Consider the following 14,527-nt stretch of genomic DNA (forward strand, 5'->3'; position numbering starts at 1 on the left):
CAAGACCAGACAGTCTTATGTAAGCAACAGAAGGACATAAGATCAGACTCTTACAATAAACTGAATTATAAATTGTAACTGAACACTTACAGTGATGTTGAAATTTACCTACCACACAAGTTGTCAGCAAGGATTTAAAAAAGAGGGACACTCAGACAACATTAATTCAGACAAATGGTTTTCAAAATAAAAGATCTCAATCATATAAATTCAGTTACATTTAACTCTGTACATTAAGATTCAGTCGTGCCTAATATTCCACAATTTGGTATTTTAGATTCTTATAAACCGAAACTTATGAAACTTTCTTTGCCTCCATAGTTGCTTCCTGAATTGCTGTTGTATCTGTCACAAACAATGCGCATATTATGAAATACAGTGAAGAAACAAATATGTCAACTATAGGGTAACAGTTCTATAGCTTCCAAAATGACCATTGAGTTGAATCAACAACTCTGACAGTTGCAATAAAAGCTCAAAATATGAGCTTCAGCTATTATATTGGAAGGTTTTCCCATTATTTCGCCCACCCCCAAAATATTGGTGAGTTTATTTTGTTTTGTTGGATGAGATTTTACAAAAGGGAATCATCAGACATGCTACTACAGTCCAAATCAGTACATGTGTTATAACCCGTTCATAATGCTGGCTGATTGCCACCTGATAATCACCAGCTGGAGGTTTATTTATTTACCACATCACCGGTTGTCAGAGGGAAGCGTGAACAGGACAGACAGGGATCTGTGGGCAGTCCTGTCAGCGGAGCGTCTCCTGCCTCTGCGTGTGTCAACGCCTGCGTCAAGAAAAGTCAGGGGAGCCACAGAGAGGATTTATGCGAAGCGAGATCATTCACGCTCACAACCACTTCCGGTTTCCCGGGCAAAAGAGCTCAAGTTCGCCCGCTAACTATGACATTTCCCATGTTTATGCCGGCTCGGTGTGTTTAAACTGAGCTAAAAAAGTTGAAGATGACCTCATTTATTTAGGATGGAGTTTATCAAGTTAGCGGACTCGCTAGCTATCCTGACAGTTGTACGCATGTGCGCGGCGTGCGGAGGAGGAGGAGGAGGGTGAACTATCTTGCTGCTGCATGTCGTGTCTTTGGGAGCTCCCAGCCAGTCCTCTCATGTTCATACTGGTACTACTGTGAAGCCTCACATAAACACAGGGGAACACACAATGCCCAGCTGGCTGAACCGCGGACAAGACCCGTAACTTCGTGTCAATTTCGGCCTTCTTTGTTGTTATGCTGCGTTTCACTTCGTGGTGAGTAACGAACGAAAAACCACTGTATTACTCCCATAAGGTTTCTGTTAATAATTTCTGGCTTTTATATAGTAACCTTATCGTATTTTAGTGTTCATCACTTCGCACTACGTTGATCTGGACTAACGTAGCCTGTTTGTAATGTGGGCAGTTAACGGACCACGACTGTTAGTTTTACTCTTAATGTGTATCAGGAACAACCACACAGCGTAAAATTGTTATCAGTTTTTAAACAAACTTCCTATGACAACGACACGGACTTCGCTCAGCGTCTGTCTGTCCTGCTCGGAGGAACTTTGCTCTGCTTTAAACGGCACGGTGCCTGCCGGTGTCGCCGCTGTGAGACAGCGGGCGGACAGGGCGGACAGTGTCGGCGTCGTGGCTGACATGATCGCGGTGTGTGTCCGCGCGAGGGGTGAAGAGGTCAGCAGCCTAATGACTGTTGTTATGCCAAACAGGAAACGGCTCGTGCACTCCTCCAATGAAAACCTGGTACGACATCCGCGCGTTCAGCATTCCTGGAGGGATGTGAAGTGTGTTTGAGCACAATACAGAAATTATTGTGAACTTGTTCTGCGTCATGGTAGTTTTTTTTATTCAATAGTGTCACTGTAAAAATAATCTGCAGCCTATTCTTATCTACGTTAGGACATTAACACAGAGTAGTTCCCCCTCCTGTTTCACGTGAACGCGCACGTGCACTCTGTGCTTCTGCTGCTTTGAACCTTTAAATTATTGATGTGGTCTCAGTGGATACCCACATGTACAGTAAAGTCTTTCCTCTCTGTTGGATAATAAATGTAATAAATATGATATAATTGAGAGAAGATGCAGCTATAATAACACTGCAATGCAGCATTCATGAGACACATTTTCATTTTATTTTCAGGAATATTAAACAGGCATGCAGATGATTTCCTGCAGAGGTGAATCCCTTCACACCTAACTACCTATGCAGCAGAGGGTTATACAGTGTGAACAGTGTAATGGCACAAGAAGCTGTCTCTTGTTTCACCTCTTATTTGCTGATGGATCCAGGAAGTTGCTCACTCTGAGTACACACACACACACACACATACACACACACACACATACAAACAAGGCACAGTTTAACTGTTTGCTTGCTACAGACGATCACAAGCCACTTTTCTTGTGGACCCAGCATTGTATGTGTATTACTGTGGGGAGTCCAGCCTGTCATATGAAGGTACAGATGGAGTTCAGATGAAGGTAGCCATCGTTTTATGTTGCTTTTTGTGACCAGAAATAATGCCTGGTGTACTCTCTGTTTTAGAAAACACACATGCTGTACTGTTTTCAGTGGCTCGTGTTAGCTTGAACGCTCCCTACCCTTCTCTCTGGGACTTGAGGGGAGGTCAGTCTAAATCCTGATCAGCTGCTTAGCTCACTTATTGGACCATGATGGATGTTGAGGTCAAACAGGTCTGATGTTTGGAGACAGAAAGAAGAGTACAAGTTTTATGAGTGTATATTGAGTTTGCATACTTGTTACAGAATAACACCAGGCAGATATGACTCTTTGCTATCTCTACTACTCCCAGTAAAAAAGTTTAAAACCAAATTAGAGCTGAAACGTTTAGTCAGTTTGTCAATTCTCAGAAAATGAACAAGATACATGAATATGTCTAGTTGCATATATTAAACGTGACAGACTATGCTGGACTGGACTACGAACAGCTTTTCTTTCTTAACACCACTGTCTTTTACAACCTACTCTGCTAAGTTTTTCTCTTCCTCTCATTCGCTTTGAACAGCCCCACTACGGCTTGTAACCCTGAAATTACTCATGTTTGGATTTCTTTTCCATGTTCACATCCAAAAATAGCAGCCACTTGAACCATAACACCCCCCCCCCCAGTCCTCAGCACACTGCCATTGGACGGTCCGTTTCCACGTATTCATCACAAAAAACTTGAGGAATCATTGGAATGTTAATTACTCTGCCGGGAAAAGAAAAAGATTTTTTTTTACTCTCAAGTGCTCAGCTGGTTGTAAGGGAACACAGGATTTCAGTTCATATTTGCACACTTAATGAAACATCAGTTTGTTGCATAATCAAGATGTAATTAGCCTGAACAAACTCGTGCCCTGAAACTGGCTCGACCGGCAGAGCTGCAGCTCTCAACAGGAAAGACCTCTCATTCCTCCAGCTGTCATTTTCAAAATATGCATTATTTGACTATGTACATTTGGTCCCTCAAACAACAGAGTTACTACATTATTGTTGCTGTGTTAGTGAATTATTATTCCATTATTAATTCACTGATTTACATAATGTCTCATTCCATGTTCTGGGGTGAGGTAGGCTGAAACAAGTGCTGCTTTTTGTATAAAGCCTCACAATGCTTGACTTGTTTTCTTCCTCTTGGTGTATTGATCTGTGCATTTGTTACCACGGTATGATGAGTATGTAAACCTTTGTTTTCATACAGAATGTATATCAACCACCCCAGCCAAACGATGAGAGGCATCCTGAAGAGGAAGTTTGCAGAGGTCGATGACAATCCCTGCTACTCCTCCTCCTCTCCTCCGTCCTCCCTCTCCTCCCCCGCCTCCTCAGAGTGGGAGTCCGACGGGGAGAGCAGCCCCTCTGACAACCAGGATTTCGCACCTCACAGCCCTTCTTCACCCGCCGACTTACCCAGTAAGTCTCCAGACCCACACCCACTGGGCTTTTTCTCCCCTCTTTCAAATAATGCAAACCTCCTCTTTATCTGCCTGTTTTCCCTTCTGTGTTGTATAGGAGTGACTCTTATCAGCCTGCAGCAGCGCTGGTATGAAAACGCCAACCTTAGGGTGGTTCTAGATAATGCCCAGCAATGACTCGACTCTGGACTGCCTGTGTAGTTGGGCAGAAATAATTTGCCTGAGCAATAGGATGTTGTGGAATTAATTTGAATAGCAAGGTCCATTTAAACAAGTCATATCAAATAGCCTCATTAAGATGTGCTGCACAGAGGACCTGCAGTGACAATATATTGTGCAGTCATTGTTGCACAGTCTAAAACCCACTGTATACCACTTTCAGGCTTGATACTCTGAGTGTGTTACCAAGTCGCAACAGAGTCATGGTGCAAACAGTGCCCCAGTGTGGAGCTTTACAGGCAGACAGAGCAGCTGAGATGAGCTTAGTCAGCTGGTCTCAGTTGTTTACTGACATTAGGAACAAGAGTTCAGCCTCAGTTATGTGTGAAGGTTAGATAATTTGTTGAAGCCAAACTGTTAAACTAAACAGTAACCTGATGGATACCAGTGATGGAATGTAACCAAGTCCATTTACTCAAGTACTGTTCTGTACAATTCTGAGGCACTTGTACTTTACTTGAGTATTTCCCTGTCATGCAACTTTATACTTCTGCTGCACTACATATCAGAGGCAAATATTGTACTTTTTACTCCACACTTTCCTGACCAGCAAAAACAATCCATCTAACTCCAAGTGTGCTGATAATGAATGTTTCTGATAAACTGAAGGATTAAGTGTTTCTTTACGGGTTTTGAAAACTCCCCCACTTCTTAAGCTAAATAAACTATTTAAAACCCCTCTTGGATTAGCTGTAAAATACATTACATACATACACTGAAGACAGGCTGTTTTTCTTAGCTCATGACTAAGGACTACCTAACAGTATAAAAAGAAGTTAAAATTAGCTCCACCATAAACATCTACAGCGGTGAAGTGCAAGATACACATTAATGCAGCAGTAACATTAATCCAGAAACATATATACACATGTAATACAGATATAATCGTAAAACATTGACAGGAACAGTTTTGCTGCACAATGAGTACGTTTACTTTTCCTTACTTTAAGAACTTTATGCTCATAATACTTTTAAGTGGGGTTTTGAATGCAGGATGTTTACTTGTAGTAGAGTATTTGCAGTGTGGTATTGCTAGCATCTGCACACTTCCCCTACCACTGATTAATGCTGAAGACTGAACTGGCAGAAAGTCTGACTATGTTCTGGTAAACCTCCAAAGAACAGCAGTAAGACTCTGTTTTATTTTCTTTTTCTCTGTTCTGTTGGGATGTCCACTGTTGCCATGGACTCTTTGCTTGGTATTTCCTGTCCACATGTACAGCATGTTAAACTATTGACCTAAGGCTCTGCATTGAAGCACCTGTAGTGTGTCACCTAGTGGCCACTCAGAGACCTGCAGTAGACAAAGCATGGGTCAAAGTTCATGGCCAGTATTTATCAAGGGTCTAGTTATGGACTTTCAGCAAGGAGGAGGACTACTGCTCGGTGAAAGTGTGACATTGCTGTTTTACAACATTTAGAACTGCAAAGTAGAAATGACCATGAGCTATTGTAGTTTTTCTGGTTGTTGTGGATTGGACAGTGGTAAAATATTACTGTTGGCCATCATTGTAAAATAAAATAAAATAAAATAGTAGAAGCAATTGTAAGATTTCATCTGTTGTGGTTAAGCTGAGCGCTGGTACTCGGCCAGAGGAAAAGGGCTCATTTCAACTCACTTTTTCTGATGTTTTCATTGTCTCTTTTTCTAACACAACCAGTTCGGTCCATCCTGAAGAGGCCTAAGCTTGCAGGCGCACAGAGCAACGTACGCTTTGACCAAGTGACGGTGTTCAGTTTTCCACGCTGTCAAGGCTTCACCAGTGTGCCCAGCCATGGTGGGGCCACCCTGGGCATGATGCGGAGGCACTGCACCCTGCAAAGATACACTGTGGCAGAGCATGCACTGGAGCAACGGCACAGGCGCAGAGCGAGGCTCAGAGAGAGACTGAGAGAAGAGAGACTTAATGCATTTAAACACAAAGTGAGTGCACTTCACACTTCTACATTAGTTTGCATTGCTTTTCTACACAGCAATCTTCTGACTTTATCTGTTGTGTTGCTTCCAGTTGATCACCAGTGGGGCCATTGACCAGAAAGAAGCACACCGACTCACGGTGGATCAAATCCCAGATGAAGACACTGACATCCACGTCAGCGATGCTGAGCTGGGGGACGGAGGTTTCCTTCAGCCGTACTCCTCCAGGCAGCGGCAGGCTCTCCTCCAGGCAGCGGGGGTGAAGCGCATAGACAGGGAGGAGAAAAGGCAGCTTCACGCCCTGCGTCTGTCCAGGGAGGCCTGTGGATGTGACTGCAGAGGCTTTTGCGAGCCAGAGACCTGCGCATGCAGTCTGGCAGGCATCAAGTGTCAGGTATGACACTTATACATAAACGAAAGCTAAGACTTCTAGTGTACTGCTGCTTACACTGCAACATAACAGCTGATGGTAAACTTGATTTGGCCATGACGAGTTTGCACTGGCACATTTTATCTTGTGGTATGAGCAGATTTCGTGTGTTACTTTTACATCTGAAATGTGGACATATTTGACCGTAAAATTGTAGTTTGTGCTGGATATGCGTTTCAAATTAATCAGTCAAATGTGTGTTTAAGGCATGTTAAGTAAAGAGAGTGAAGTGAAATGTACTTTGGCACTCAGTAATGGGCAATATAACAAAATATAATAAACAATGTGAGATGGTACGAATGGATCTATTTTACCATTTATACCATGGCAGCTGTTCCTTTCATTTATATGGTTGTATTAGACCTGTAGTTTCCATACGGGGGCACACTAATTATATAAAAGTTTGTGTTACAATATTTTTTTCGCATAATTGATCTGTCAGTATTTCTTGGTCAAGTTTATTACCACTTTCCTTTGAAAGCTCTTTATTTGTTTCAGTTAGCCATTACTTTTAATTAACTATTCTCCACCCATATCTATTTGTACTGCACTGTACTGTAAATTAGGATTAAATCTGTATTACCCACCTCAGTGGGTGCTACTGTAATAAGTTGACAGTCAGGAGCCAGTTTTTAGAAAACAAGAGCAAAGACTGTAAGTTAAGCAATCTAATTGGAATCTTGCAGATGAGCTTTTAATGGTTTCTCAGTGATTGTTAACTTCAGACCCTGGTGTCAATACTCTGTACTCTGTATTTAAGTTCCTGCAGCACTGATATTCTCTTTCTGCTGTCTTTTACACTCAGGTGGACCGCTTTAACTTCCCATGTGGCTGCACTAAGGATGGTTGTGGAAACACTGAGGGGCGCATCGAGTTCAACCCCAGACGTGTGCAGACTCATTACATCCACACCGCCATGAGACTCGAGCTGCAGAGACAACTGCAAGATGAAACACCGAGCAAAGAGGACCAGACAAGTCTTCCAGAGGACCTTCAAGAGTATGCGGACCAGGATGAGGCCCATTCGGTGCAGAGTGCACAGGACAAGGGCTGCCCCTTTGGCTTCACCGTGGAGGAGGATGGTCTTCCTCTCACCATGCCCACCACTCCTTCCTTTCATTTCATCCCAGAACGGTTGGTAGTGGAGGAGAACAGCTGCAGCAGCGACATGACCGAATCCTCTTGCTCCTCCTCTGACTCTGATGCAGGAGGATGCCTTAATGGAAGTCAGAATCTCCCTGAAGTTGATGGAGGGTTGTCACGTGCCCTCAGCATCTGTGACAATAATAACTACTCTCCATGCAGCCAGCTGAGGCACACAGGAGAACCACTGACGCAACACAGCAGCAACTCTGCCACTTACTGCGCACCTACTGACAGTCGGGGACCACTGACAGCCGACACATTCACAGACGATATAAACAGGACCTCACTGACAGATTACCTCGATGAGAATGCAAACCAAGCCAGAGACTTCTTTGACGATGACTCTCTTGAGGGCTTCCCCAACACTCCCTCCCCCACTGTGGACTATTCCTCAGGCAGGTACATGGACCTGAGTCTCTCCTCTGACTCCGACCTCGAGTTCTTCGACAGCGACTACACCTCTGGCCCTCTGCACAGCTCTTTCAAACTACACAGACACCTGGACAACTTTTGCCAACTCCAGCTGCTTAGCTCTGTTAATTTGCCACAGTACGAGTCGAGCACCTACCTCCTGGAGTCTCTGATCGGCCTGACTGAACCGAGCCCAGAGCAGGGTTATGCTGTCAGCGATAACCAGCTATTATAGCTGATTCAAAGCGTTCTAGTGACATAACAAGAAACTGAGTAAGAGAATTTAATGTATAAAGCACTGCCTTTATGTATTTGTAAGAATATTTCAATGTACAAAGAATGATTAATAAAATATTTTTTTCCTAGTTGGATATTTTCCTTATTGCCTAAAAAGAACTTTGCTTTTATTTTAGAGAAACCACACTTCAATTATGTCTTGTTTTTTTATTTCCTCAACCTATATAATGGTCTCTGACATATTATTTAATGTGCCATAGAGAACATTTGGATTGGACAGAGTATTGTGTGTATTATCTTCAATGAAGCAGTCTCATCAGTGCTCATTTCATGTTTAACCACAGCTGGAGTTCCCATCCAACAACAGTTTCTCCTGTTTTGGACTACCTATTAAAGGTAATAACTGATAGAAAGGTCACAAAGGTAGAGGCAATAAAGTGTTTTCATTTCAAATGTGTTTCCTCAGATATCAACACAAATATCCATATTATGCCTGCAGCTGGCCATGGTATAAGCAAGATAATCCACACTGATGCATGCAGACCTAGAGGAAAAAATACTCCTCTATTTTAAGTCTCCTGGTTGTGAATAATGTTTTTAATAACATCTAGTTCATCATGGATTATCCTGTATACGCATAATGATATGGTGGGAATATTTCTATGCTGGAGTAATAAAACATTTTTACTTATTTATTCACTGATTTCAATTGTATTTAATCAGTGGTATTTTTCTCATCATCTCCATTACATGTAAAGAAACCAAGACTGGCCAAGCATCACGTTATTGAGGCAACAATGATAATGACAATAATGTTCGTGAGTGCAGAGCCAAGAAGAAAACCTATTTAACAGCTTTTCTTTGGCTTCTATTATCATTCACTGGAATTCGTAATTCATTCAATACAATAGTAATACAAGTACTATCTATTTCAGGCATTAATATGCCTTTTTCATCACAGAGTCGTCTCCTCACGGCAGGAGAGGCACTAATGAAGTTTCATTAAGTTTCCTGTGAGCCAGGTGCATTATAAAAAGACCCTGGAACTGGTTCACTTCAGTGAAATGGAGTCGTGTCAAAGTGTCTGCTGGTAGAATGGACTGCTCTCCGGGTTGTTCTTAATGTGCTGCCACTACTGAACCTCTGCTTCAGAGAATATCAACATTGTGCTTTGTGCTACCATGACATCATTACATACTCATCATGTCATGTTGTTAGTAGAGGACAAATTAGCACAGCTTAAGTATGTAATACCAACGCTATTTGAAATAATAAGTTAATTTTAAAAAATTAAGCATCCTGTGTGCGCATGCGCGGTTTGAGCGCTCTTGCCTGTTCGATAACGTCGATGTTCGACTGTTTTGGACTGTAGACAAGATGGCCGCAGACTTTCAGCCGTGATAATACTCACACACTTGTTATTTTCTGATGATATAAGCTAATATTTTAAAATTCGTGGCAGAAATGGGTTTATCACAGAGTTCAGAAGTATCCGAAGGAGGAACATATGGATACCATGTGCACGGCGTAAGAAATGATCCAGCTTCCTTTGTATTTGGAACAGAGTGTTCAGCAGCTTACCGTGATATGTTACTGTATGCTAACAGAAGGCTAGCTAAGTAGTTGCTGCGGACCCACCGGTAAAACCTGATGAGGTGGCACCGTTTACCTGTCATTTCAAGCTGACACAATGCAACCGAAACTTGTACTTATTTCTTTAAAAAATAAGCTCGAACTCAGGCTTATAACTCGACTCAAAGACAGTCAGCTCTGAATCTACTGATCTATTACAGTGCCCAGCATTATTGTTTTTAATCAAAGTCGTTCAATGAATACCTGTAGCTAATGCTTTGACTGATATAATGGTGCTCAGCATGAGGACAGTTTAAAAGATGGGGAATTTTTAACTGGCCTCTGATGAATCGCCTTACTTCAGCCCTTGTATGCTGTCCCAAGATGTAGACTGGTTATACATTAAATGACAGTGCTGAAAGGATCGGTCGATTAGCCGATAAATCCATCCAAAGTGATCAAGCAACAGTGCCAAACACTGAGTGGTTCACGTTTCTCACATGTAAGATTAGCTGCTTTTCTCTTGTTCATAATCTGAATGAAAGATTTTTTAATTGTAGACTGTCTGTTGGACAAAGACGAAATTTTAAGATCTTGGGCCCTGAATGATTGATTAAGTGATCCAAGAAATACAAACATTAATCCATAACAGAAATAATCCCTAGTTGAGGCTGCTCACTATAGTGCCTTATCTGGCGAACGGTGCTATGATTTAGATGCTGCAAAACACATACTTGTTCATTCATCATAATATTTAGAATATTCCTATCCAAATGATAATGTAATACTGTGATTGTATTTAATGCTGAGGTAGCACAAGTTACTAAAAAGCTCGTGTTGTGTTGTTGACAGGTGCAGCCCAGTTCCCCTGCAGAGAAGGCCGGACTGCAGCCCTTCTTCGACTTCATTCTGTCTCTGGACAACAGAAGACTGGTAAGTTTATTGATTGTCCTGTTGTAAGCTGTTAAGTCACCAGTCGCTGACTACATATTGGTCATAAGCAAAGAGTGCACAGACTACTGTTTTGACTCGACCCGCTGTTGTTCATCAGAACGAGGAAAATGACCTCCTGAAGGAGCTTCTGAAAGCCAACATGGAGAGAGCGGTGAGGATGGAGGTGTACAGCACTAAGACCACCAGAGTTCGCGAGCTGGAGGTGGTGCCCAACAACATGTGGGGAGGACAGGGCCTGCTAGGTGCCAGTGTTCGCTTCTGCAGCTACCAAGGAGCCAATGAGAATGTCTGGCACGTTCTGGTGAGCTTCTTCATCAAGAACCAGGAAGACTTGATTTGAACTTCTTTACTCGCTACCTCATTGTAGCTTCATCTTTGTTTTCTAACTCTGATCTTTTCCTCGTAGGATGTGGAAGCCAGTTCACCCGCTGCACTGGCAGGGCTTCAGCCACACAGTGACTACATCGTTGGAGCAGATCAGGTGTTGCAAGATGTAAGATATAATGCTTTGTTGCTAACATTTGGCTGTGATATATTGAGCAAAAAAATGCATCTCTTCACAAATCTTTGAAAAATGAGTTGTCATTAATTCAGAGTTGCTGATTTGCAGTCAGAAGACTTCTTCTCGCTGATTGAGGCCCACGAAGGGAAGCCCCTGAAGCTGCTTGTGTACAACACACAAACAGACGGATGCAGGGAGGTGCTGGTCACACCAAATGGAGCGTGGGGTGGAGAGGGCAGGTACAGGAGAATACCTCTGCATTTCACCCTTGATACATTTATCTTTTTGCCTCGGGACTGTCTTATCTTTGCTAGATAACATTCACTACTTTTCCATTTCAAAAAAGAAAGAACACAGCTGTCCCACAGTGGTGGTAGCATTTTCATATTAGAAGAATGATGCCTGTGTTTGGCATCACTGGAGTTAAATGCAAATTGATCTTTTCTATTGTATAAAGTTTATTCAAATAATTCGACCATTGTAAAAGTACGTTGTCCAATCATTTACAATTAGGCCCTTTCAGATCAAACTGCATTATTTTATGTTATAAAATGTATGAATGGTGTAATAGGGCTGTTATAAATGGTCATAAAGCATTTAAAAAATGTTTGCTCTTAGCTTGGGTTGTGGCATTGGTTATGGCTACTTGCACCGAATCCCTGCACCGCCTGACACACCGATGGCCAATCAATCGACCCCTGTTCCTGAGGAGGAACCCTCCCCGAAGCTGCCTACCCACGGATTCACAGAGGTAGATCTGAATCCACATTAACTACAGTTAATGCTGCAATTAATGAGTCATTTCAATGATGAATTCACTTCAGTGATTCATCCATAAGATGTCAAAAAAAAAATATATATATATATATATGTTTGAGAAGCTGAAATCAACAAATATTTTGCATGTTTGCTTGTTTCAATGACAAAAAATTGTTCAATCAAAATCAACTAATCGCCTAACTGCTTTAGCACTTTCTAATTTAGCTGTTGACTGATTTAATGTACTGTTACATGAGATCAAACTATTGGTCGTTGCAACCTATTTCTGTTTGTTTTCCAGGCGCCTTTGATGGCACCTTCAAGCCAAAGTGAAGATGTGTTAGACCTGGAGCAGGTCACCCTTCAGGAGGCTCCTCTACCTCCACCCATTCAGAGAGTCATGGACCCTGGTCAGCTCACATGTGCAGCCGTTTTAGAGGATGATGATATATGACATTTAAGCTCCTTGGCGTCTCACTGTGCACATAAAAATCTTATATTCCTGTTTGTTTTTCCAGGTTTCTCAGACTCTGAAGTGGCAGTGATGAACCCTGACGCTGCAGATTTGGTGGACAGGCTTGATCTGTCTGTGTCGTCCATTGACATGACCAACACTTCACTGGCTATGCATGAGGAGAAGGATGGTGAAATCTCTGGAGTTGGTGAGTTAGGACAGCAGCACTTCATGCCGGTGTCCTGGAGTGTTCATGTATCCATTTGGCAAAGTGAACATAGACCATGTTTGTGTTTCCTGTTGTACAGAGGAGCTGGAGGACAGTGTGCTGCTTTCATCGTCAGCGGACAACCAGACTGACCCACAACAGCTGAGCCCCCAGGCAGCCATGGACCTCACTTCTGCTCTATCTTCCACTGACGCTTCGTCAGATTCAGGCATCCCACCAGCTGAACCATCTCTTCTGGTCCCAGAGTCCACAGACCTCCTCGTCTCGCTCTGCGAGTCTAGCGATAGCCCAAGTCCACCTATGGGTGCATTACCTCCCCCCGTAGAGTCCCCTGAGCCTCCTGCTGAGCCCTCTGTCCCAGCTGAAGACCCTCCCTGCCCATCCCCGGTCGATCTCCTCCAACCCTCTGCTGTGAATGAGTCGATGGCGGAGGACTCTCCTGCTCAAGCCATCGAGGATGCAACAGGGCCAGTGGAGGAGTCCACGGAGCCTCTGGATGTGGCTCCTGCTGACCACTGCAGCCATGAGAGCGACGAGATGGAACCAGAAGAGCCGCCTCTTGAGTAAGCTTGCATCAGGCCATACAAAAAGTGCAAAAATGCAAAGTGAAGTTGACAATCAGTGGGGCTTTTTGAAGAAACATTACACAGGAAATACAGGACAGTCGGAGGGAAATGCTGTCGATTTGACACTGATAGTCTTACAATGAGTGCATAAGGTTAGTTGCACGATAGAAACCAGCTAAAGCATCTAAGTAGAACACTTTGAAGCACTGTAGGACCATCCTATTTGTTTTATACATGAAAATTTAAAGTTACTACTAATTTCTTCGGCAAGATTACGATGTGATCCACATTTTACCTTGCGTGGTGCGAAATTGGAACAATGCGGGTGACGCGACTTTGCCTCTGGTACACAAATGTGATGAATACTTGAACACTTCCAAAGATAAACACATACATTTACTACAGCAAAGCACAGCTGCACCTTAAGATCCAGAACACTATCAGTTTTGAAGCTACCATACTGTTGGCAGAAAATGATTCCCACAATACAGCTAAAAAAAGCTAATTTACAAGATTATATGAGGGAACTTTCACTGTAGTTCGTGGCCATGTATTGGATTTTAAAGTGTTTTTTATGTGGTATGAGGGAAATAATTGTCCACTTGTACTGTGTGAAACCAGTCAGTACAAGCTTTTAAACCAGCTTTGATGAGGTCAATATTTTTTAAACACTATCTTTCATTTGATTTATTCAGCCAGGCAGTCTGCGACCTGCTTGAAAATAATTTTTATTGCTTGTATTGTTGGTATTAAGTCCCCATGTCTCCTTCAACACTGTCTTTACTTTGTAATTTTGTGATCTATGCAACAGTAGAGTACCGCCTGTGACTCGACAGGTAATGTGTAAATCCAGTAGACGACAGACCTTTCATATAGACTATGTAAGAATTCTGGTAACAGTGATGCTGCTGTTGAATAATTGTTCTCTGTTTTTCTGGGGTGGGGGCTTCTTAATGTTTTTCACAGTCAAAGTAGGTGCTAGTGTGTAAAATAAGGAAAAGTATTTTTGCAGATATTTTATCAATTAATTGTATGTTTTATTAGGAATGAGTGCAGAGTCTTTTGATGAATGTGAAATGGGTGAATCTTTGATGGTTAAAACAATCATATCACTTAAAAAACAAACTGTCCCTTGCTTGTCTTATTTCACACTCATCAGCTGAACACATTACAACTCAAGACACATCCATTTATAAT

General features: G+C 42.4%; 2 protein-coding genes across 3 annotated transcripts; both read left to right on the plus strand.

Annotated features, from left to right (window-relative positions):
- The first annotated feature begins 1,128 nt into the window (after window positions 1–1,128).
- Window positions 1,129–8,422, plus strand: LOC121615013 (cysteine/serine-rich nuclear protein 2-like). 2 transcript variants are annotated; one of them, XM_041949142.1, is made up of 6 exons: window positions 1,161–1,266; window positions 2,156–2,192; window positions 3,720–3,931; window positions 5,814–6,076; window positions 6,162–6,464; window positions 7,306–8,422. In XM_041949142.1, exons 3-6 carry the CDS (start codon window positions 3,721–3,723, stop codon window positions 8,290–8,292), a joined length of 1,764 nt encoding a protein of 587 aa, XP_041805076.1. In that variant the 5' UTR covers window positions 1,161–1,266; window positions 2,156–2,192; window position 3,720; the 3' UTR covers window positions 8,293–8,422. The 2 variants fall into 2 exon arrangements, with proteins under 2 accessions (XP_041805077.1, XP_041805076.1); XM_041949143.1 differs by lacking the exon at window positions 2,156–2,192 and having other exon boundaries at window positions 1,129–1,266.
- A 1,251-nt stretch (window positions 8,423–9,673) lies between these two features.
- Window positions 9,674–14,444, plus strand: LOC121615006 (Golgi reassembly-stacking protein 1-like). Its single transcript, XM_041949133.1, has 9 exons — window positions 9,674–9,821; window positions 10,719–10,799; window positions 10,918–11,121; window positions 11,227–11,313; window positions 11,431–11,561; window positions 11,941–12,073; window positions 12,383–12,491; window positions 12,600–12,743; window positions 12,844–14,444. Exons 1-9 carry the CDS (start codon window positions 9,759–9,761, stop codon window positions 13,329–13,331), a joined length of 1,440 nt encoding a protein of 479 aa, XP_041805067.1. The 5' UTR covers window positions 9,674–9,758; the 3' UTR covers window positions 13,332–14,444.
- Window positions 14,445–14,527: the final 83 nt, after the last annotated feature.

This window comes from Chelmon rostratus, chromosome 12 (genome assembly GCF_017976325.1).
Source record: "Chelmon rostratus isolate fCheRos1 chromosome 12, fCheRos1.pri, whole genome shotgun sequence".
Classification (NCBI taxonomy): domain Eukaryota; kingdom Metazoa; phylum Chordata; class Actinopteri; order Chaetodontiformes; family Chaetodontidae; genus Chelmon; species Chelmon rostratus.

What these genes read in the sequence shown, in the direction of transcription:
- LOC121615006 (XM_041949133.1), top strand. Translation starts at nt 9,759, where the DNA reads ATGGGTTTATCACAGAGTTCAGAAGTATCCGAAGGAGGAACATATGGA. An exon ending in AGAATGTCTGGCACGTTCTG is followed by an intron (nt 11,122 to 11,226) that starts GTGAGCTTCTTC and finishes TTTTCCTCGTAG; the next exon opens with GATGTGGAAGCCAGTTCACC. An exon ending in GCGTGGGGTGGAGAGGGCAG is followed by an intron (nt 11,562 to 11,940) that starts GTACAGGAGAAT and finishes GTTTGCTCTTAG; the next exon opens with CTTGGGTTGTGGCATTGGTT.
- LOC121615013 (XM_041949143.1), top strand. Translation starts at nt 3,721, where the DNA reads ATGTATATCAACCACCCCAGCCAAACGATGAGAGGCATCCTGAAGAGG. An exon ending in TTAATGCATTTAAACACAAA is followed by an intron (nt 6,077 to 6,161) that starts GTGAGTGCACTT and finishes TGTTGCTTCCAG; the next exon opens with TTGATCACCAGTGGGGCCAT. An exon ending in TGGCAGGCATCAAGTGTCAG is followed by an intron (nt 6,465 to 7,305) that starts GTATGACACTTA and finishes TTTTACACTCAG; the next exon opens with GTGGACCGCTTTAACTTCCC.